At 49.6% G+C, this 23,604-nt stretch overlaps 1 protein-coding gene across 2 annotated transcripts in view; it reads right to left on the bottom strand.

The window, feature by feature from the left end:
- Nucleotides 1–19,479, bottom strand: part of DRC7 (dynein regulatory complex subunit 7) — a 30,873-nt gene extending 11,394 nt beyond the window's left edge. The window contains exons 1-12 of one of the 2 annotated variants that reach the window (XM_007671993.3): nt 19,413–19,479; nt 17,481–17,674; nt 16,219–16,393; nt 15,324–15,449; nt 12,557–12,751; nt 10,578–10,736; nt 9,782–10,000; nt 8,703–8,831; nt 6,422–6,494; nt 4,508–4,636; nt 2,962–3,090; nt 783–1,006 (exon numbers count right to left, since the gene is read on the bottom strand). In XM_007671993.3, the coding sequence (XP_007670183.2) occupies nt 783–1,006; nt 2,962–3,090; nt 4,508–4,636; nt 6,422–6,494; nt 8,703–8,831; nt 9,782–10,000; nt 10,578–10,736; nt 12,557–12,751; nt 15,324–15,449; nt 16,219–16,393; nt 17,481–17,674; nt 19,413–19,457 (1,797 nt within the window). In that variant the 5' untranslated portion in view covers nt 19,458–19,479. The other variant, XM_007671994.2, reaches the window with a different exon arrangement.
- Nucleotides 19,480–23,604: the final 4,125 nt, after the last annotated feature.

Below are 23,604 nucleotides of genomic sequence, written 5' to 3'. Positions count from 1 at the left end.
ATGGGCCTGGGAGTCAGGTGGTCGTGGGTTCCAATCCCGGCTCTGCCACATGTCTGCCGTGTGACTTTGGACAAGTCACTTCACTTCTCTGGGTCTCAGTTATCTCATCTTGTAAAATGGGAATTGTCCAACGTGACTACCTTGTATCTACTCCAGCACTTAGAACAGTGCTGGGCACATAGTAAGGGTTTAACAAATATGGTTATTATTATTAGAATTCACAGGCCCCCCCTTAGAAGAAAGAGAAATAAATGCAGTTACATACACAAGAGTATCAAATGCGTAACTTAAGTCTCCAGCAGTGGTAATTAGGTAGCTCTAGGCCACGCTCCCCTCTCAGGGCTGCAACTGGAGAGTTTCCAGTACTCTCCCGGTCACGGCTAATAATAATAATAATAATGTTGGTATTTGTTAAGGAGAGTCAAGCAGAGGCCTACCCATTCCATTCCTAGCTTGGGCAGTGGCTAGTGAGTGGAAGGCAATCTGCTACAAGGCGAAACTCACCCGTGCTGGGCAGCAGCGGCGTGGGAGAGAGTCGAGGAAAGTAAACCGGATTTTTACCAAGAAAACTCTATGGATCAACTACGAGAACGACTGCAGGTAGAACTGGGGCGTTTCGAGAGAGATGCGTCCATGGAGTCGCTATGAGTCGGACACGGCTCGACAGCACAAGACAACAACATGCCACGCTACTTCTCACGGTGAGTGCTGGAGAGTCCCCGAAAAGGGAAGAGGGAGAAAGGGAAGGAGCAGAGCACACCCCTGCTCTAGGCGGGTCATACCATCACAGGCCGGGCATTTGACTCGGTAGTGACAATCCCGCCCAACTTCTTGGTCCTTTTGCCAAACTCAACGTGCCGGTAGGAGAGGAAGTCCGCCCGCCCCTCATAGTGCTCGATGATCTCCGAGGAGGTCTCCATCCGTTTCAGAAGGCCATCCACTCTGGCTGCGCTGTAGAACTCCATCGTCCGCTCAGTTTCGGGGATCATCGTTTTATAGGTGTGCACTGGGGAGGCAGAGAGAGACACCGACTAGGGAACGTGGACCAGATAGACCTTCGCCCCTCTCAAATGCCTGCCCTGAGGGACCTAGTGGCTCTTGATGTTAACGGGGAAAGGAAAATGGGGAAGAGGGAGATCTAGCCCTTAGAGGAAAGACTCGCGAGTCAGGAGGCAGCGGGCTAGCCTGACTTCCTTAGTTTAGGAATTAGGGAAAACTAAACCCCACGGGATCGTCGTGGGTTTTTCACTTTCCTCTCTTCCCTCCCCTATCAATCAATCTCCCCCTCTAGACTGTAAGCTTGTTGTGAGCAGGGAATGCTGCTGATTGTGGTATTGTAGTCTCCCAAGCACTCAGTACAGTGCTCTGCACACAGTGAGCACTCAATAAATACGATTGAATGAATGAATGAATCAGTGTATTCATTGAGCACACACTCTGTGCAGAGCGCTGTACTGAGCGCTCGGGAGAGTACAAAAGACACCATCCCTGCCCTCCGGGATCTTTTGATCTAGCAGGGGAGACTGACATTAAAATAAATTACAGTTAGGGGAGGCAACCAAATATAAGAGTATGTATACAGAAGTGCTTATCCCCCACCTTTTAGCCTTCTTTCTCCAACTCTCCCCCCTTTCTTTTGATGTTTTCTCCCAACCGTCTCCTCTTCTCGCTTTCCCTCCCCGAGTCTTTTGTCTTTACCTATCTGTATTCCCTGGCCTCGCCTTCCCTCCCCACCTCTCCCTTCCCACTCCGGTCTCCCCTCTCTTTGCCATCGTTACCACTGTTATAACGGAGATCCCTAAGACAGTCACTAGTGTCACGGAACAGAGGCAGCATGGCCTAGTGGATAGAGCATGGGCCTGGGAGTCGGAGGGATCTGGGTTCTAAACTCGCCTCTGCCACTTGCCTTTTGTGTGAACTTAGGCAAGTCACTTCACTTCCCTGGGCCTCAGTTACCTCACCTGTAAAATGGGGATTAAGTCCGTGAACCCCATGAGGGACAGGGACTGTGTCCCAAGCGATTTGCTTGTATCGACCCCGGCGCTTAGTACAGTGCCTGGCACATAGTAACATATACAACGATTATTATTATTAATAATAATAATGATAAGAGGTACCAGGCCATCATTCCTGGCCCAGAGTGGTTGTGGACTGGCTAACTGATGACGCTTAATAATCGGTGCAGTATTTGCTTGGCTCTTGTAATGGGCCGAGCACTGTACTAAGCGCTGGAGTAGATTAGATACCATCAGATCGGACACTGTCCCTGTCCCTCATGAGGCTCAGAGTCTAAGCGGGAGAGAGAACAGGTGTTTAATCCCCATTTTACAGATGAGGAAACTCCGGCCCAGAGAAGTCAAATGACTGGCCCAAGGTCACACAGGAGGCACGTGGCAGAGCCGGGATCAGCACCCGGGTCTCCTTACTCACCGGCCCATGCTCTTTCCGGGCTTTGGGGTCAGAGGTCATGGGTTCGAATCCCAGCTCTGCCACTTGGCAGCTGTGTGACTGTGGGCAAGTCACTTCACTTCTCTGTGCCTCAGTTACCTCCTCTGTAAAATGGGGATTAAGACTGTGAGCCCCTCATGGGACAACCTGATTCCCCTGTGTCTACCCCAGCGCTTAGAACAGTGCTCTGCACATAGTAAGCGCTTAACAAATACCAACATTATTATTATTATTATTTCCCCTAGGAAATTCTGCCACTCCTTCCTCTTAAAGGTTCCCAGTGACATTTTTTCTGAGCAGGCTCAGACCGGTAGATTAAAAATGCCCCCCTCCATTACTCTCATGTGGAAAATTCCTTTTTCTTTCTCTCACGGGGGTACTCTGAGGTTAAAGCCAAAGCCCTACAAGCGTGCCATATATGCACTCTTCAGAAACACTACTGTCTTCCTCACCCACCCTTTAGCTCTCCACAACTTAACCCCCAATCTGGCTCCGCGGAAGCCCAAGCAGTACCTCGGAGAGATTGAATACGTCCAGGTTTGAAATATTCCGTTATCACCCCGGTGTGTTTATTCACTTGTTTCATCTCCAACATGTCTTCGCGGTTCTTGTACCACTCCTTCACCTCCACCACCTTGGAACCTGAGAGTATGAGATAAAATTCACCCAAGCCCAGCTACATTCTTCCTCTTCCTCCCACCCAAACCCAGACTCTGATATTCTGACTCCGGAAAAGGTAGCTTTGGAGTGGGATCAAACACGAGAGGACGGATGGCCCGGGGGAGGAGGTGGAAGAGAAGAATCTTACTCACAGCCCTATCCTCCTCCTTTAGCCTTCTTTTTGGCCAGCCATGAAGTAAATCTTTCTACAGATGTGACTCCTTTTCAGAGTCGTGATTAAAAATTGCATCTCCTGAATCTGGTGGTTATACGACAGTGAAACTCAGGGTGAATATCACCGAGTATCACTCTATGAACCGAAAAGGTGAGGACACAGTGGTGTTTATTGGTGATGAGGTCCCGATACGCTCTGTTCTAGGATTGCCAGATGCACCTATTTTCCCTACCAATCTTCTTGCAATGTGTTCTACTGGGCCCTGAGAGTGTGAATGATTCAGTGCAAACCATCACTCCTCCTGTAAAGGCAACTTCAGTATATGAGTTGCTAGTGGTAGGACATACTTTTCCCCCTCTACCGCTGGGATCTGAGCAAAGCTCATTCAAACGGCAAAGGTCCCGAAAAGGTGTTTTAGTGCATTTTCCAGGACAAACCGTGCAAGAGATTATCAGTCATTCATGCTCACAAATGTCCTGTTGGTAGCTTCATCTTCAGAGCAAAGGACAACTCTCCTTATTAAATTTTGATCACCGATGACTGTGACATTCTAGTGTCATGCCTAGTTGTTTTCTTTTTTACTTATTTGTTAAGCGCTTACTATATGCCAGGCATTGCACTAACAACTGGGATATATAATAATAATAATAACAACAGTAGTGATAATCATGGTATTTTCTTTGCACTTATTGTGTGTCGAGCACTGCCCTAAGCGCTGCGGTAGATTCAAGGTAATCAGTTGGACGCAGTCCCTGTCCCACATGGGGCTCACAGTCTTAATCCCCATTGTACAGATATGGAAACTGAGGTCCAAAGAAGTGAAGTGACTTGCCCAAGGTCACCCAGCAGACAAGTGGCAGAGCCGGGATTAAAAACTCACTTCCTCTGACTCCCAAATCCATGCTCTTGCCACTAAGCCATGCCGTTTCAGAACCCAAGGTCCTTGGCGAAGGAGTATTTTTTGGGTGGGTGGTTGGGGGGGGTGGTTATGGCATTTGTTAAGCGCTTACTATGGGTCAAACACTGTTCTAAGTGCTGGGGTAATTAGGTTGGACTCAGTCCCTGTTCCACATGGGGATCACAGTCTAAGTAGGAGGAAGTAGGAGGGTTTGCTGAAGGGGAGGGGAGAATTCTACAGCCCAAAGGGGTGAGACCCGTCCTGGCTGCCTCATCCACCCAGCAACCCGGTTGTTGTGGGGGATGTCAGCGCTCTCTCCTCCTCACATTCCATGTCCTCGTAGGAGGTCAGCCGGGATACCAGCCCGTTGTTGTTCAGGTAGGGTGCCCACTTCTCCAGCTTGGCCTTCTTGTACTGGATCACCTTTTTGCCCTGAGGGCAGCGGGTCTCAAACTCTGCGGAAAGGAAACAGGAGAGGGTGTCTAATCCCATCCCCGGGAAGGCTCTCTGTCCTAGGCCGAGCCTCGGTGGGACTGTAGAAGGCCTGGAAGCTGGGGATGAGCAAAGCCCAATCCAATCCAGAGGCTCAGCAAACACCACTCCGTGAAAGAAAAGGTGCCAAAGTTCGGCCACTTTCTTCTGCTGAGGCGAATGTGCCCCTCTGCAGACTCCTCTTTGCTTGAACAAAGGGCTCCTCGTGGGTATGGGAGAAGCAAGAGATACTCCCTCTTTATTTGGTTTATTTAAAATACGTCCTTTACCCTGAGGACCTCCGGGTTTGCCTCCTCTCGGCTGATGATAATGAGGGGCAGAAGGATTATGACAAACTATTTACTTATAACAGTGCCTGTCTCTCCCTCTAGACTGTAAGCTTCCCGTGGTCAGGGAAAATGTCTACCAGCTCTTATATTGTACTCTCCCAAGCATTTAGTACAGTGCTCCGCACACAGTAAGCGCTCAATCAGTACCATCTGATGATGATCAGCGGTTGATGACCCAAAAATGACCCAATCTCTTCTCTACCCCCAAAATCTCCCGCAGACCCATGATTGGTCTCTAGGGCCCTTGTTTTCATTTCCTTATTGAGAGTTTACTGTGTGCAGAGCACTGTACTAAGCTCTTGCTTGAGTACACAAGGGGAAATTCAATTTCCAAATGGGAGGATTGCCCAGAGTTCCAGAAAAGCTGAAACTTGCTCCTAAAAGAAATCTGATGATATGATTTCTTATATATCCATCACCACGGGATCTTGGCAAAATGAAAGCAACACAGTGAGCTTTTCTGCTTGGCATAGAAAGCAGCAACTCCTTCTCCCTCGTTTGCTACCCGATTCCTCTCTAGAACCTCTCTCATTTATCCCCGAGACAATGTGTTGGCTTCCTTCCTTTTTGGTAGGAAACTAATATGGGCTGACCTATGCCTGGTAATACCAGGTACCATCAAAATGTCTGAGTGACAGAGATACCAAGGCAGCTGGTTCAGTGGAACTACTCATCTGCTAATAATCACGCCCTACTAATAATTACAATAATCATCATCATGATATTGTTAAGCACTTTCTATGTACTAGGTACTGTACCAAGTGCTGGAGTCGATGTAAATAAATCAGGTTGGACACAATCCCTGTCTCTCACAGTCTTAATTCCCATTTTACAGATGAGATAACTGAAGGACAGAGAAGTGAAGTGCCTTGCCCAAGGTCAGACAGCAGAAAAGCGGCAGAGCCAGGATTAGAACTGGGTCCGTCTGATTCCCAAGCCTGTGCTCTATCCACTGGGCCAGGCTGCTTCTCATTGTTGGTATTTGTTAAGCGCTTACTATGTGCAGAGCACTGTTCTAAGTGCGGGGGTAGATACAGGGTAATCAGGTTGTCCCATGTGAGGCTCACACTCTAAATGCCCATTTTACAGATGAGGTCACTGAGGCACCGAGAAGTGAAGTGACTCGCCCACAGTCACACAGCTGACAAGTGGCAGAGCCGGGAGTCGAACCCATGACCTCTGACTCCGAAGCCCAGGCTCTTTCCACTGAGCCACGCTGCTTCTCTAATTGTTCTCGCTATTAATTGTTCTCATTATAAATCTCATTGTTCTCATTATAAATCTCCCCTAGGGCCAGAACTTCTAGCTAGGTTCTCATAGACTTCCAGGAGATTTTGGAGGGGAGAAGGCAATGGGAGAAAAATTCTGCATTTGGATTTTGAGGTGGCATTTGAAGTTGACTGCAGCGGAAGCCAATACCTTTTGGTGTTATCTGAATCGGCTCTACCCAGGAGTGCGGCATGTCAAATCCTCTCTCCTCCTCTTCCTTGTCCTGTTGAGGGGAGACAAGTCTCTCTGTTAGACCTCCAGCTCAAAGGGAGAATTGTCTAAACTCTAGGGAACTCAATAACCCCAAAGGCAGGACCACACAGGGCTCCCCAAGTCAAGCCTGCTGGGGACAGCAGACCTACCTGCCCTGGGAAGAATCAAAACCCACCATCCGTCTCTCTTGTCTTTCTCTCTCTCCGTCCCGTCTTCCAGACCCACCAGTAGATAGCAAAACCTTATACGACTGGCAGCACAGTACCACTTGGTTCAGGGCTGGACAAAGACAGTTGGAATAAGTCAGGGTCAAGGGCCAGAAGCCGGATGGGAAAAACCCAGCATTTTGTCTTCGCGCCTCAGAGCACTCACCGAGATCTATGGACAAGATTTAGGGAGGAAGGGCCAATTAGGCCACACAAAATGGAGGTCGTGAGAATGTTGGGTAAGTGTGAAGGATCAAATACTCTCTGGGACCCAGGGAAGAAAAATATAAGTTCTCAGTAACAAGGTATGTTTTATGACCGAGCCCCATCTCCAGGAATGAAGCGAAGATTGGTTTAGAACAGTGTTTGACACGTAGTTACTGCTTAACAAATACCTTCCAAAAAATTTAAAGTGAAATATCTGTCCCATAAATGTTCACTAAATGCTCACTAAATATAATCAGTTGATGGGTTGACTGATTTAATTACAAGGGTATCTCTACTTCAGAGCAAGGGCCTGGAAGTGAGAAGGGCATGGATTCTAATCCCTACTATGTCTGCTGTGTGACCTTGGGCAAAGTCACTTCACTTCTCTGTGCCTCAGTTACCTCATCTATATAATGGGGATTGATATTGGGAGCCCTACGTGGGACACGGACTGAGTCCAGCCGGATTTGCCTAGACCGTGAGCCCGTAGTTGGGTAGGGATTATCTCTATTTGTTGCCGAATTGTACTCTCCAAGCGCTTAGCACAGTGCTCTGCATACAATAAGCGCTCAATAAATATGATTGAATGAATGAATGAATTTGCTTGTCTCCACCCCAGCACTTAGTACCGTGGCTCAGTGGAAAGAGCCCGGGCTTGGGAGTCAGAGGTCATGGGTTTGAATCCCAGCTCTGCCACTTGTCAGCTGTGTGACTGTGGGCGAGTCACTTCACTTCTCTGGGCCTCAGTGACCTCATCTGTAAAATGGGGGTGAAGACTGTGAGCCTCATGTGGGACAACCTGATGACCCGGTATCTACCCCAGCGCTTAGAACAGTGCTCTGCACATAGTAAGCGCTTAACAAAAACCAACATTATTACTATTAGTAGTAGTATTAAAGGCTCAAATATTATTGAGAGTTAATCCCCTAAAGCCACCAGGGGGCATCATGGCCTCAAATTTAGTTTGGCATTTTTTAATTTTATGGTCTTTGTTATTAATAATAATGTCGGTATTTGTTAAGCGCTTACTATGTGCAGAGCACTGTTCTAAGCGCTGGGGTAGATACAGGGTAATCAGATTGCCCCACATGAGGCCCACAGTCTGAATTCCCATTTTCCAGATGAGGTAACTGAGGCCCAGAGAAGCGAAGTGACTCGCCCACAGTCACACAGCTGACAAGTGGCAGAGCCGGGATTCGAACCCATGACCTCTGACTCCTAAGCCCAGCACTTACTCTGTGCCAAGCACTGTTCTAAGCCCTGGAGTACATACACGCTAATCAGGTTGGACAGAGTCCATGTCCCCCAAGGGGCTCGCAGTCTTAATCCCCATTTCACAGATGAGGGAACTGAGGCACAGAGAAGTTAAATGACTTGCACCAGGTCACCCAGCAGACAGGTGGCAGAGCAGAGATCAGAACCCAGGTCCTTCTGACTCCCAGGCCCCTGCTCTATCCACTAGGCCGTGATGCTTCTGGAAATCATCTTCTCTCTCCCTTTTGAAACTGAGTAGAACCGTAGACTCCTGACCCTACGAGGGCCCTTCCAAAGCCAGGCTGGCGAAATCCTTCGGCAATCCCGGCTCCCAGCTCTGGCCACTTGTATTTGCCGCCAGTTCCTTCAACCAGGTCCTGGAGCCCAAATCCAGGCTGAGGGGGACAGTTTCGGTGATGGTCGAGGTTTGGGCCCAGTCAATATTCGGGACACTCCGGATGCCAGGGCCCCCGGGCAACACCACACCCATTAACTATGAAAAGACTCTATCCCTTGACTGACCCCCCCCCCATCACCATGTTCCTACTTACCAAGTTGTCTAGGTCATCTTCTCCAAACTCCTCTTCCTCCTCCATGTCAGACAGCATCAGCAGAGGCTTGTCGGTTCCCAGGAGGAGAAATTCCCAACGCACGGGGTCGCCCAGGTCGAAGATCAGATCCTGAGTAAGAAGCGGGAACGTCAGGCTGAGGCTGGTGGCGGTGCGGGTATTTGTGCTCCGCTACTCTCGGCGTAGGTTCACTGACAATCAATCCGCCTCCTCCATCCCCAGAGCAGAAAGGTCTCCGGACAAGCTCTCTGCCTCTCGGGCCCCTCTCACCTTACACCTATTTATCGCAGTCCCAGTGTTCTTCACCATACACACTGCTAGGCAGGAGGAGGTAGGGGGATGGAGTGAAACAGCAGACACCACAGTGCTCTGCTACTCTGCCACCCACCTCCACATTTTGCAAATGAAAAGAATCAGGAATAACTTGGCTTGTTCTCTCATTCTCTCCTTCTCTCTTCCTGTTTTCTCTTCTTCCTCTCTTTCCCTCTCTTCCTCTCTGTCTCCCCTTCTCTTCCTCTTTCCCCCCTCTTTCTCTCCCTCTGTCAGTCTCTCTTCCTCTTTTTCTATCTTCGCCTCTATCTCTCTTGATCTCTCTCTTCCTCTCTGTCTTCCCCTCTCTTTTCCTCTCTCCCTCTCCCTTAACTTCTCTCTTCCTCTCTTTTCCTCTCTCTCCCTTTATCTTGGTCTCTCTTCCTCTTCCTCTGTTCGTCCCCTCTTTTCCTCCATCTCCACCGTCCTCTCTTTTTCTTTCTTTCTCCTCTGGCACTTTTTTCTTTCCTCCTCTTCCCCTCTCTTTTCCTCTCTCCCTCTCCCTTAAGCTCTCTCTTCCTCTCTTTTCCTCTCTCTCCCTTTATCTTGGTCTCTCTTCCTCTTCCTCTGTTCTTCCCCTCTTTTCCTCCGTCTCCACCGTTCTCTCTTTTTCTTTCTTTCTCCTCTGGCACTTTTTTCTTTCCTCCTCTTCCCCCCAGCACCACCTGCTTTCTGTTTACATGACTGGCTCCGTGTGCACCAACTGATGTCCAAGGTGGGCTGGGGGCCCCCCATCCCCCTGCCTGGAATACCTGGCAGCCGTTCCAGCAGTCCTGCATGTTGACCCAGTAGTTTCTGTGGTTCCAGAGACTTTCGATCCCCAAGAAGTGTTCATCCGTGGTGCTGTAGCTGATGGCCGTGAATGGATCGATGAAGAAGCTCTCGGGGACCTCCCGCTTCCCGGCCAGGACAAGGACCCAGGCGTGGACACGTAGGCCGTGCAATAAGTCAGGCTGGGGTTTTTCCTCTTCCTGTCAGGAGAGAGGGAGATGACAGCAGTGAGGCTGATATTTGAGACCCTTTCCTCTGGCCAAGGGATGTCAAGTGGCTTTCTGAACCTGAGAGGGAAGTGGCAGGAGAGGAGGCAGCATTATGAATTGAGTTAGTCAGTCAGCCAGTTGTATTTATCGAGTGCTTACTGTGTGCAAAACACTGTACTAAGTGCTTGGGAGAGTACAATATAACAATATTACAGACACGTTCCCTGTCCTCGGTGAGTTTACAGGCTAGTGGGGGAGACCCTATAAATATAAATAAAGAAAATTACAGTTATGGAAATAAGTGGTGTGGGGCTGGGAGGGGGGATGAATAAAGCAAACAAGTCAAGTTAGCGCAGAAGGGAGTGGGAGAAAAGGATAGGAGGGCTTAGGGAGTTCTAATCCTACCTCAATCCAAGACTCCCAGGAGGCTTTAAAGAGATTGGGTCACTTCTTGGGCCCCGGTTTCCCCCTCTAAGCTTTTCTAAGAGGTGAACGTTCTGCTTCTGGCAGCGTAACCCAGGGCTCTAGCCATCTAACGCCCGGCTCGGGGGCGGATGGATGGACTCACCACGGTCCTTTCCTCCTCCTCTTTCCGCTTCTTCTCTTTGGCCGCTGCAAGTTTGGCCTCATTCTTGGCCATCTGTTGGAGTTCGAACTTGCTGCGCAGATCCCGTGGAGGTCTGATGGAATACTTTCTGGGCTGAGCCACCTCCGTCGCCCCAGGGACCTAGAGCCGAGATGGCTGAGGTGAAAGAGAGCCAACCGTTCCGCTCCTCCAGGCCTGCCAAAGGGAGCTCCAGGGCCGGGAGCTGGAGGGAGTCGGGGGGGGGGGACCGCGGTCACAGGAAGTTCTCACAGTAGCGGGATAATCTTTTTTTATGGTACTTGTTAAGCACTTACTACGTGCCAGGCTCTGTACTAAGTGCCGGGGTAGAGACAAGTTAATCAGGTTGGACACAGTCCCTGTCCCACCCAGGGCTCAAGCCTTAATCCCCATGTTACAGATGAGGTAACTGAGGCACAGAGAAGTGAAGTGATTCGCTCAAGGTCACACTGCTGACAGTCGGTGAGGGAGTCAGGATTGGAACCCACATCCTTCTGACTCCCAGGCCCATGCTCTATCCACTAGGCCACGCTGCTTCTCCCTGACAGCCTCCCTCGTTCTCCCTTATCCAAACTAAACTTTTCTACGTCCCTGTCACGAGCAATCTCAGGTAAAGGTAAAGGGAGATTTAGCTGCTTAGGGAAGCAGCGTGGCCTGATGGAAAGAGCAGGGGACTGGGAGTCAGAGGACCTGGGTTCTAATCTCAGCTCCACCACTTGTCTGTTGTGTGACTTAGTCAGTCAGTCAATTGTATTGATTGAGTGCTTACTGTGTACAGAGCATTCATCACTCATTTATTTATTCATTTGTATTTACTGAGTGGTTATTATGTGCAAAGCCCGCGCTAAGCGCTTGGGAGAGTACAATATACCAACATAACAGACCCATTCCCTGCCCACGATGAGTTTACAGTCTAGTAGGGGAGACAGACTTTAATACAAATAAACAAAACTACAGACGTGTACGTAAGTGCTGCGGGGCTGGGACGGGGGATGACTAAAGGGAGCAAGTCAGGATGACGCAAAAGGGAGTGGGGGAAGAGGAAACGAGGGTCAAGTCAGGGAAGGCCTCTTGGACGAGGTGTGGCTTCAGTAAAGCTTTGAAGTTGGGGAGAGTCATTGTCTGTCGGAAACGAAGAGGGAGGGCGTGCCAGGCCAGAGACAGGACGCGGGCGAGAGATCGGTAGCGAGATAGACTAGATCAAGGAGGAGCGAGTAGGTTGGCATTAGAGGAGGGAAGTGTGTGGGCTGGGTTGAGGTAGGAGAGTTGCGAGGTGAGGTAGGAGGGGGAAAGGTGATTGAATGCTTTAAAGCCGAGGGTAAGGACCTTCTGTCTGATGAGGAGGTGGATGGGCAACCACTGGAGGTACTTGAGGTGAAGGGAAACGTGGCCTGAACATTTCTGTAGAAAAATGATCTGGGCAGCAGAGTGAATTATGGTGCACTGTACCCTCCCAAGCACTCAGTACGGTGCTCTGCACCCAGTAAGTGCGCAATAAAAATGATTGACTGACAGGCTGGAGCGGGGAGAGGCAGGAGGCAGGGAGGTCAGCGAGGAAGCTGAAACAGGAATCAAGGCAGTACAGCCTAGTTGAATGGATTAACACGGTAGCAGTTTGGATGGAGAGGAAAGGGCGGATTTTAACGACGTTGTGATGGCCGAACTATCAGGATTTAGTGATGGATTGAGTCACTTCAGTTCCATTTGCCTCCGTTTCCTCATCTGCAAAACGGGGATTCCATACCTGTTCTCCCTCCTACTTGGACCACGAGCCCCATGTAAGACCTGAGTATCATGTATCTCCTCCAGAGATGAGTACAGTGCGTGGCACTTAGTAAGCGCTTAAGAAACACCATTATTATTAATGATAGTAATAATAATAAAAAGGATGGTCTTCCCCCGCCCTCCTTCTTCTCTTCCTCCAAGCGGGCCCGGTCCCTCACCTCTTTGGGCATCTTCAGCAACGGACACACCTCCCTGGACAGGTCCATGAGGCAGATCTCCCGGGTGCTGTAGCCATTGACGCAGTAGGCGTCGTAACCCGCCCCGATGAGCAGCGAGCAGAGCAGCGTGCTGAAGTCGAAGCAGTTCCCCTTCTGGTGCTTCAGGACGCTGGTGGGCGAGTACAGGTAGCTGGGCTGCGACGGGCGGAAGGAACGTGAAGAAGGTGTGAGGAGAAGGCGCGTGAAGGAACCCCTGGGGAAACAGGGAGCAGCCCCCTACTAAGGGACACCACTCTATTCTAGATCAGCCATCGCCCCAAGACCCAACCCGCCCGGCCGGGAAGGTCAGACAGGAAGGACAACGTTCAAAGCAGCGTGGCCTAGTGGAAAGAATCCGAGTCTGGAAGCCAGAAGACTTGGGTTCTAATCTCGGCTCGGTCACTTGCCTGCTGTGCGACCTTGAATGAGTCGCTTCACTTCTCTGTGCTTCACTTCTCTTGTTCTTCCTCCTACTCAGACTGTGAGCCCCATGCGGGACAATAATAATGTTGGTATTTGTTCAGCACTTACTATGTGCAGAGCACTGTTCTAAGCGCTGGGGGGGATACAAGGTGATCGGGTTGTCCCACGTGGGGCTCACAGTCTTAATCCCCATTTTACAGATGAGGGAACTGAGGCACAGAGAAGTGAAGTGACTTGCCCACAATCACACAGCTGACAAGTGGCAGAGCAGGGAATCGAACCCATGACCTCTGACTCCCAGGCCCGTGCTCTTTCCGCTGAGCCACGCTGCTTCTCTGTGTCCAACTTAATTAACTTATCTAGCCCAGCGCTTAGAAGAGTGATTGACACGTAGTAAGCACTTCACAGAAAACATTAAAAAAAAGCCAAAAATCACACGGGGAATCTCTGCTCCAAGACGCAAAAGATGGGTTGGAAACCTGCCCAGTTGGGTTTGTCTGGACACAAAGAGCAGGCTGACTGAACGTCTTGCTGCTGCTGGGACAGTCTAGGTTTTTGTAGGCCAACTGGACAATACTGAAAAAATACCCAAATGTCCAGAAATTGGCACTGTCCCGGCTGAACTAATCAACCTGCCTCGCAACTGACCCTTAACCGTTTCTGCTCACTTTAAATGCTTGATTGTCCTCCTTCAGGTAGGATCATGCTCATTACTATTATTATTAATAATAATATCACTGCTTTTTGTTAAGTGCTTACTATGTGCCAGGCCCTGTACTAAACGCTGGGCTGGGTACAACCAAATCAGGTTGAACACAGTCCCTGTCCCATGTGGGGCTCACAGTCTCAATCCCCATTTTACAGATGAGAAAACTGAGGTATAGAGAAGTGAAGTGACTTGTACAAGGTCAGCGTAAGCTCAGTATGCTCTTTGTAAGCTTGGCAGGGAACGTCTGCTAATTCTGTTGTATTTTACTCTCCCAAGGGCTTAGTACTGCATTCTGCACATAGGAAATTCTCAGTAAATACCATTGATTGATTTAGATACCCCAAACTTTGGAATTTGTTGTTAAAAATTCCAAAGCAGTGTCGAATTGCAGAAGCAATTGAGAAGCAATACGGCCTAATGGCCACAGCACAGGCCTAGGAGTCAGAAGGACCTGGATTCTAATCCTGACTCCACTACTTGTCTGCCGTGTGACCTTGGGCGAGTCTTATAACTTATCTGTGCCTCAGTGACCTCACCTGTAAAATGGGGATTAAGACTGTGAGTCCCATGTGGGACATAGACTGTGTCCAACCTGATGAATTTGTATCTGCCCTGGCCCTTAGTACAGGGCCTGGCACATAGCAAGAGGTTAATAAATACCATTAAAAAATTGTAAATAGCCCAGAATCCTTCTTGGCCTCCCAATCCCCCAAAGGGAAAATCCCTCAGGCTTGGGAACGGTGCTCTAAAATCCCTCTTTCAACACAAATAATAAGATTGGCTACATCAACCATCAAATTCGGCTAACGCCCTGATTCCATTTTCAACTCTGCCCCTGATTTATTGACTGTCCCGGCAAGACACTTCCTTACCTTTCTCCATCTGAGAACCGGGTACAAAGATACACACAATCCTACCTCCACCTCGTTACTCTCCTACTACAACCCAGCCCGCGCACTTCGCTCCTCTAACGCTAACCTTCTCGCTGCACCTCTATCTCGTCTATCTCGCCACCGGTGACTCTCGCCCACGTCCTGCCTCTGGCCTGAAATGCCCGCCCTCCTCACATCTGACAGACAATTACTCTCCCCTCCTTCAAAGTCTCATTGAGAGCACATCTCTTTTGTCCGTCTGTCTCCCCCGATTAGACCGTAAGCCCGTCAAAGGTCAGGGACTGTCTCTGTCTGTTACCGATTTGTACATTCCAAGCGCTTAGTACAGTGCTCTGCACATAGTAAGCGCTCAATAAATACTATTGAATGAATGAATCTCCTCCAAGATGCCTTCCCTGACTAAGCCCTCCTTTCCTCTTCTCCCACTCCCTTCTGCATCCCCCTGACTTGCTCCCTTTATTCATCCCCCCCACCCGCCCCACACCACTTATGTCTATTTCCATAATTTATTTATATTACTGTCTCCCCCTCTAGACTGTAAGCTCATCGTGGGCAGGCAATGTATCTGTTATATTGTACTCTTCCAAGTGCTGACCCTGGGCCCCCCCAGCACCCCCAGACCCACACATCCACAGCCCCCGGGCCCACCATTCCCTGGGAAAAGCTGAGAGGAACGGCAAGAACCGGTCCAGGCTGACCTTACCGGCTTGAGGGGGGATGGTAGGGGCAGCACGGTGAGGTAGTCCGAGACGAAGCGAGCACAGCCATCCCAGTTGTACAGCTCAGGGTAGGGCATCAGTGTTGGACGGACCGTGGTGCTCACAAACTTCTGGTGGGGACAGAGGATGAGCATTAACAGGTGCAAATGAGGGCGGAGGAAAAAGCGGGGGGAAGGAGCAGATGTCAAAGCTGAATTACAGTGTACAAATGTAATTCAAATGTACACAAATATAATGAGAAGCAGTGTGGACTACTGGATAGAGCACGGGCCTGGGAGTCAGAGGACTTGGATTTGAATCCTGCTCCGCAAGTCACTTCACTTCTCTGTGCCTCAATTCCTTCATCTATACAATGGAGATTAAGACTGTGAGCCTGTGTGGGGCACGGACTGTGTCCAATCTGATTACCTTGCATCTACCCCAGCTCCTTAATACAGTGCCTGGCACAGAGTAAGCGCTTAACAAATGGACACACTGCTGAGAGAATAGGGTCAAGAAGCAGTGTGGCCTAGTGGAAAAAGCACAAGTCTGGGAGTCAGAGGATCTGAGTTCTAATTCCAGCTCCGCCACTTGCCTGTTGTGTGACCTTGGGCAAGTCACTTCACTTTTCTGTGCCTCCGTTACCTCACCTGCAGAATGGGGATTAAATCCTCCTCCGATTTAGAATGTGAGCCCCAGGTGGGGCAAGGACTGTGTCGGCCTGATAATTTCGTATCTATCCAAGTGCTTAGAAGAGTGCTTGGCACAGGATAAGTGCTTAACAAATACCAGGATTATGATTATTATAAGGGGAGGGGCAGGAGAGTATTCAGTGTGGAGAAGATCCCCTCCCTCCCCCCGCCACACACACCCTTTCCCCCCCACAGCACCGGGCCGTACCTCCACGTCACACTCGTTGAGTGGATGCAGGAAGAGGGGCTCTCGGTCGGGGCACAGGTGAGCATACTGGTGGCAAAAGTTGTCTGCCACCTGCAGCAGCTGCTCCTCCTTGGAAGAGTTGGTCTTATAGGACAGCGGCAGCTCAGACGTGTCGATGGAACTCTTGGTGAAGGTCCTGGAGGAGAGGGTCAGGAGAAAACCTGAGAGGCTAAGGAGAGCTGAGCAGGCTCTCGGGAACCCCTTAATAATAATGATAATAATTACAGTATTTGGTAAGCGCTTACTATGCGCCAGGCACAGTAGTAAGCCCTGTGGCGGATACGAGCAAATCGAGTTGGACGGAGTCCCTGTCCCGCATGGGGCTCACAGTTTTAATTCCCATTTTAGAGATGAGGTAACAGAGAAGTGAAGTAACTTGCCCAAGGTCACACAGCAGACAAGTGGCAGATCTGGGATTAGAACCCATAGCCGTCTGACTCCCAAGCCCATGCTCTATCCACTACGCCATGCAGCTTCTACAGCCGCTCCGGGTGCCTGACCTTCAGGAGTTGGATAATTAAAGTCGAAACGTATCTGTTGACTTGAATTATCCAGATTATCATGAAGCAGAGCGGCCTAGTGGAAGGAACATGGGCCTGGGAGTCAGAGAACCTCGATTCTAATCCCCACTCTACCATGTGTCTGCTGTGGGATCACAGGCAAGTCATTTAACTTCTCTGGGCCCCATTTACCGCATCTGAAATATGGAGATCGAGACTGTGAGCCTGATATGGAATATGGACTATTTCCAACTATCCAGAGCTTAGGACCGTGCGTGGCACAGTGCAAGTGCTTAACAAATGCCATTTAAATAATAGCAATAAAAATGCTGGTATTACCCTTGACACAATTTTGCTCTACACCGAGCAAGTACTAGACAAACACTGCTGATTGACTTGAAAAGCAACTCTCCAGTTGATTTTTCCATTTTCTTTCGATCTGTAAATGACCTTGAGTCGGCCTCTACTGGATGGTAAGCTCCTCAAGGGCAGGGCTCATGACTCCTAACTCTGTTGGACTCCCCCAAGCACTCAGTCCAGTGCTCTGTGCCCAGTAGATGTTCAACAGATACACTCGATTGACTGACTGATAGGGTGATCGGCGGGGTCTGGTGAAGTTTTCCAGGTCGCGACCGTCTCCTAAGGTTCTTTCCCAGCCTGGTCCAATCCCAATCCAGCCCAAGCAGGTCTCCAAACCTGGGAATCTCCATACTCGTTACTCACAGAGGAACGTCAGGGGCATGAACTTCGATCTGGGACAGTTCTTCCTCCAGCTCTTGTAGCTCTTTCCTTCCCAAGATGACCGCTTTCATGGCCTCCTCGGCTTCATTCGCCTGCTTCTCCGCCTCCTCTGCCTCCTCTACCTCTTCTATTCTCTCATTTAGGACCTTCCATCCGCTATTCTCCATTCTTGACCTCTTTGGAAAAAGAGAAAGTGTGTGTGTGAGAGAGAGAGAACTGGGAGAATCAGGGTTCCTGCAGGGCCCTCCTTCTGCCTGGAACCCTGGGGTCTCAAGGGCATGAGAAGCAGTGTGGACATGAGAAGCAGTGTGGATTAGTGGATAGGACACCGGCCTGGAAGTCACAAGGACCTGGGTTCTAATCCCAACTCTGCCACTTGCCTGCTGTGGGACCTTGGGCAAATCACCTTACTTCTCTGTGCCTCAGTGACCTCATCTGTAAAATGGGGATTAAGACTGTGAGCCTCATGTGGGACATGGGTGGGGTCCAATCTGATTATCTTGTATTTACAAAAATAGAGAGGGTGGTTTAAGGAGCAGAGGTTCTACTACACTCGAGAAGCAGCATGGTCTAGCAAATAGACCAAGGGCCTGAGGGTCGGAGGACCTGGGTTCTAATCCCAGCTCTGCCATTTGCCTTCTGTGTGACTTTGAGTGAGTCACTTCACTTTTCTATGGTTCCGTTAGTCATCTGCAAAATGGGGATTCAATACCTGTTCTCCCTCTTGCTTAGACTGTGAGCCCCATGTGGGACCTAATTATCTTAAATCTACCCCAGAGCTTAGTACAGTGCTTGGCATATAGTAAGCACTTAACAAACACCACAGTTATTATCATCACTGCCATCACACTCCTGCTCGGCTCCAACCCACCCAAGGTCACACAGCAGACCAAAGGCAGAGCTGGGATTAGAACTCAGGTCTCCCGACTCCAAGAGCCGTACCCTTTCCACGATACCGTCCCAAATCCCTCCTTTCATCTTTCCTCGGGAAAGTATTTCTCTACCTTCCAGTCATTCATTTCCCTCATCTCCAGCTCTGCTCCGTTCTCTCTGTTCCTTGTGGCAGGGCCCAACTCGGACCCAGGAGGCTGGGGAGGATCCATCGCAGAGCCCCGAGGAAAGGTCAGCAGAAGTAAAGGACCTTCTGCGAGCCCCTGGGCCAGACACCGGGGACACAGCTCACAATTGAGATGCTGCCCCCCGGGACCACTGGAACTGTGGTGTCCCTCAGGTGATCGCTCCATTCTATCAATGCTAAACCGGTGCCGGGCACCGCAATCCCATTTTGCGGCCCCTGTGGGCTTGTAGGTGTTGCAAATGGTAATAATAATAACAACTGTGGGATTTGTTAAGCTCTCACTATACGCCAAGCTCCATCCTAACTGCTTAGGTACAAGCTAGTCAGGTTGGACCCAGTCCCTGTCCCACAGTGGGCCTGCAGTCTTAACCCCCCTTTTACAGATGAGGTGACTGAGGCCCAGAGAAGTGAAATGACTCGCCCAAGATTACACAACGGACACGTGGTAGAGCCAGGATTAGAATTCACATCCTCCGCCTCCCAGGTCAGTGCTCTTGCCACCGTGCTATGCCGTTTCCCCGAGAAATGACCCTCCTCTGACTCAGGCTTCATTCTGCCTTTTGAGGTTTCTGTTTTGGGGGGGATCTGAGTGATGGGCTGGGAGGAGCCTACTCAATAAATAGTATTGAATGAATAAATCCAATCGAATGAATTTCCTCCCCATTTCCTCCCATCCTCTCCATCACCCTTACCTACCTGCCCCTTCCACCACTTCAGATCTCTCCAAATGAAAGATCTCTGAGGAAGGAGACAGAGATCGTCCCAGGGCTGAGCTCCCTCCCTTTCCCCTCGACAGACTGGCTGAACGCCCTGCTGGCAACCAGCCACCTCCTCACCATTAACGTCTCCCTCTGCTCAGCTCTGTTAGATTCCATTTCCATGGGAACAGTGGCTCGGAAGTTGAATCAAGCCACTGTCTCGGCAAGAAGTCTTCTGGGAAGTGTAGTTCTCTCTCCAGGGCAATGTTTCCCCCTCTAGAAACAGGGATGAGGTAAGGAAAAAAATAAACTAGCCCCCTTCCTCCCATGATATCAAAAATATTGTCTTGTGGAAGTATTCCCGACATGTAATGCACAGTAGGCTAGACACTGTTCAGAAGCAGCGTGGCTTTGAGGGTAGAGCAAGGCACCGGGAGTCAGAAGGACCTGGGTTCCAATCCTAGCTCCGCCGCTCGTCTGCCGTGTGACCTTGGGCAAGTCGCTTAACTTCTCTGGGCCACAATTACATCATCTGTAAAATGACGATTAAGACTGTGAGTCCCATGTGGGGCAGGGACTCCGTCCTGCTTAGCTTGCATCTACCCCGGCGCTTAGACAGTCAGTTGTACTTATTGAATGCTTACTGTGTGCACAGCACTTTAATAAGCGTTTGGGAGAGTACAGAATAATAAAGACACATTCCCTGCCCAGCACTTAGTACAGTGCCTGGCACATACTAAGTGTTTAACAAATGCCACTTAAAATATATATATAAAGATGTGGTCCCTGGTCTTTGATTTTACTGTCCCGGGGATCACTTTCCTGAAGAATCAACCTGATGATCTTCTATCTATCCCGGGGCTTAGTATAGTATCTGGCACACAGTATGCGCTCAAATACCATTAAAATACTATTAATAATAATGTTGGTATTTGTTAAGCGCTATGTGCAGAGCACTGTTCTAAGCGCTGGGGTAGACACAGGGGAATCAGGTTGTTCCACGTGGGGCTCACAGTCTTAATCCAAATTTTACAGATGAGGTCACTGAGGCACAGAGAAGTGAAGTGACTTGCCCACAGTCACACAGCTGACAGGTGGCAGAGGCGGAATTCGAACCCATGACCTCTGACTCCAAAGCCCGGGCTCTTAAAATACCATTATATATCATTAAGCATATCTTTAAAGATGTGGTCTCTGGTTTCTGACTCTGCCGTCCTGAGAATTACTTTCCTGAAGAATGCAACCTGATTATCTTGCATCTACCCCGCCGCTTCCTACAGCGTTTGGCATATAGTGAGCCCCCAACAAGTAGAGAAGCAGCGTGGCTCGGTGGAAAGAGCACGGGCTTTGGAGTCAGAGGTCATGAGTTCGAATCCCAGCTCTGCCACTTGTCAGCTGTGTGACTGTGGGCAAGTCACTTCACTTCTCTGGGCCTCGGTTCCCTCATCTGGAAAATGGGGATGAAGACTGTGAGCCCCACGTGGGACAACCTGATTCCCCTGTGTCTACCCCAGCGCTTAGAACAGTGCTCTGCACATAGTAAGCGCTTAACAAATACCAACATTATTATTACTTTCCTGAAGTTCGTGTTGCCAGTCGGCTGACAGTGACCGTGCTAGTGAGAGAGAACAGGGTTTAGCTTGGGGATGCTTTAAGAGTAAATCAGCTTGATCATCTCTGCGGTGCAGAAAGCTGTTTACTTTGGGTCTCCCCGGGTAGGGTTTGTTTCCAATAGCCCCTGTCTGCTTGCTGACCCTAAATATGGGCTTTCGTTATACAGCAGCAGAGCAGTATGACTGTCGGATATTAATGTTGGTATTTGTTAACCGCTTACTATGTGCCGAGCACTGTTCTCAAGTGCTGGGGTAGATACAGGGTAGTCAGGTTGTCCCACGTGAGGCTCACAGTTAGTCCCCATTTTACAGATGAGGTAACTGAGGCCCAGAGAAGTCAAGTGATTTGCCCATAGTCACACAGCTGACAAGTGGCAGAGCCGGGATTCGAACTCATGACCTCTGACTCCCAAGCCCGGGCTCTTTCCACTGAGCCACGCTGCTTCTCTAATTTTTGTTAGAATGGTTACGGCTACCACACTTTTTCTGGGTGTCCCAACCACAGAATTATAATGAGCAGTTTCTACTTTGGGGGATTGAGGCAGCTTCATCCTTCTTCTCTAGACTGGAAATTCACTCTGGGCAGGGAAGTGTCTACCAAGTCTGATGTACCGTACTCTCCCAACCATTTAGTAGAGTGTTCTACCCACGGTAAGTGCTCAATAAATATTTGATCGACTGACTGATTGAATCAGGGACCACTGCACTCACCCTGTGCTCTGTAGAGCATTCAGAGTTTCTTCCTTTTTTTAGTGGGGGGGGGGGGTTTGATTGGTAGCTGGTAGCACCTTGAAACTGTAAGCTCACTGTGGGCAGGCAATATGTCTTTTATTGCTGTATTGTCCTCTCCCAAGCTTTTAGAACAGTGCTCTGCCCACAGTAAGCACTTAACAAATATGACTGACTAACTCTCCTGTGTGGAAGCACCCAGACGTGTCCATTTGACCCCAGAGCTGGTCAGGAACAACTCAGCAATTCAGGCCCAAATCTACCCCTGCAGTGCCTTTCCAACATCGTTTACACTTACCATATAACACAATGTTTCTTGGGAGGCAGCGTGGCCTAGTGGAAAGAGCATGGCCCCAAGGAGTCAGAGAACCTGGGTTCCAATCCTTGCTCTGCCACATACGAGCTGTGTGACCTCAGGCAAGTCCATTCATTCATTCATTCATTTATTCAGTCGTATTTATTAAGAGCTTACAGTGTGCAGAACAGTGTACCAAGCACTTGGGAAAATACAGTACAACAATGAACAGTGACAATCCCTGCCCGCAGTGAGCTCACCGCCTAGAGGGGAAGAGACAGACATCAATTCAAATAAATAAAATGAGAGACATATATGTAAGTGCTGGGGGGCTTGGGGGGCGAGGAAGAGGAAAGGAAGCAAGTTCGGGCGATGCAGAAGGGAGTGGGAATTGAGGAAAAATGGGTCTTAGTCTGGGAAGGCCTCTTGGAGGAGATGTGCCTTAAATTAGGCTTTAAAGCGGGTGAAGAGCAAGTCATTTAACTTCTCTGCGTATCGGTGACCTCATCTGTAAAATGAGGATTAAGACCATAAACCCCATGTGGGGCAGGGACTGTGTCCGACCTGATTAGTTTGTATCTACCCCAGCACTTAGTACAGTGCCTGGCACGCAGCAAGCGTTTAGCAAATACCATTAAAAAAGAAAAGAAGAAGAAGAAAGAAACAACTTTAGAATCAAATAGCAATGGCCTTGACTCTTCTCTCCCTGCATGCCATCAGACCACAAGCCATAAGCCAAGGGTCAGAGGGCTGGGTCATTTTGCAAGCCCTCTCCAGGGCTCCATACTCTTTTTTTCCTTGTCCATTCATTCATTCAATCATATTTATTGAGCGCTTACTGTGTGCAGAGCACTGTACTAAGTGCTTGGGAGAGTTTAAAACATGGAGAGAAACGGATTATCAGCAGGCTGCTAGTGTTCCCCACATACACCCATGGGTGACCCTCCTCCCTCCCCATACACCTCCCTTGACTTCCCAAGGAAGAAGTGATAGGGATATTAATGCAGTAAGAACCTGCAATCTGTGCCACTTCTTTAGTATGTCTTTCCTTCTCTCCCTCCTTCCCTCTTCTTAGGGGAGGGGGCTGTTCTGACTTCACTCTTCCTCTCCTCCCCCCTTACAGGGTTTGAGCATGTGGTATCACTTGCCACACCTTTGAGCGAAGATGTTGTAATCCCCCCCTTCCCTCCCGGCCCCCCAGTCGGAGCCGCTCTTAACCTCAGTTTCCTTTTCTAGGATATGTCAGTTGCTACATGCTTGCTGTCTCTCAACTCTCCTCTTTTAAGCTTGTTCTGTGGGGACCATTATTTCAACACGGCTCAATTTAGGGCCCATCTGATTCTCCATTCACTGGGCCGGACGAACCCTGCTCCATCCTCATTTTCAGCAGGGCGTTTTTTCTTCACGCGTGCTCTCAGAAGTTTCACACATTTCTAGGAGTGCCTGAGTAGGTGGGTGTAACTTCGACCATAATTTCCCACATCCAGCTTCAGGCGAGAGGCCATGTCCTCCGTGCCACCGCCCTCACCCCGACTCTCCTCGGGGTGAGAAAGCCGCCTGGTTTTCTACAAGAGAGTTTGGTTTTCTGCTGATCCGGAACCTGTCCTGTAAGAATAGAGCATCGGATGCCTTTGTGGTTGCCATTTTTTATTTTCACTGCCTGGCCTCCTCCCCCTGAGGTCCGTTGGATGTG

Source organism: Ornithorhynchus anatinus, chromosome 11 (assembly GCF_004115215.2).
Source record: "Ornithorhynchus anatinus isolate Pmale09 chromosome 11, mOrnAna1.pri.v4, whole genome shotgun sequence".
NCBI lineage: Eukaryota > Metazoa > Chordata > Mammalia > Monotremata > Ornithorhynchidae > Ornithorhynchus > Ornithorhynchus anatinus.
The sequence above is the reverse complement of the archived record's forward strand: the minus strand, read 5'-3'. Positions and strand labels throughout refer to the sequence as shown.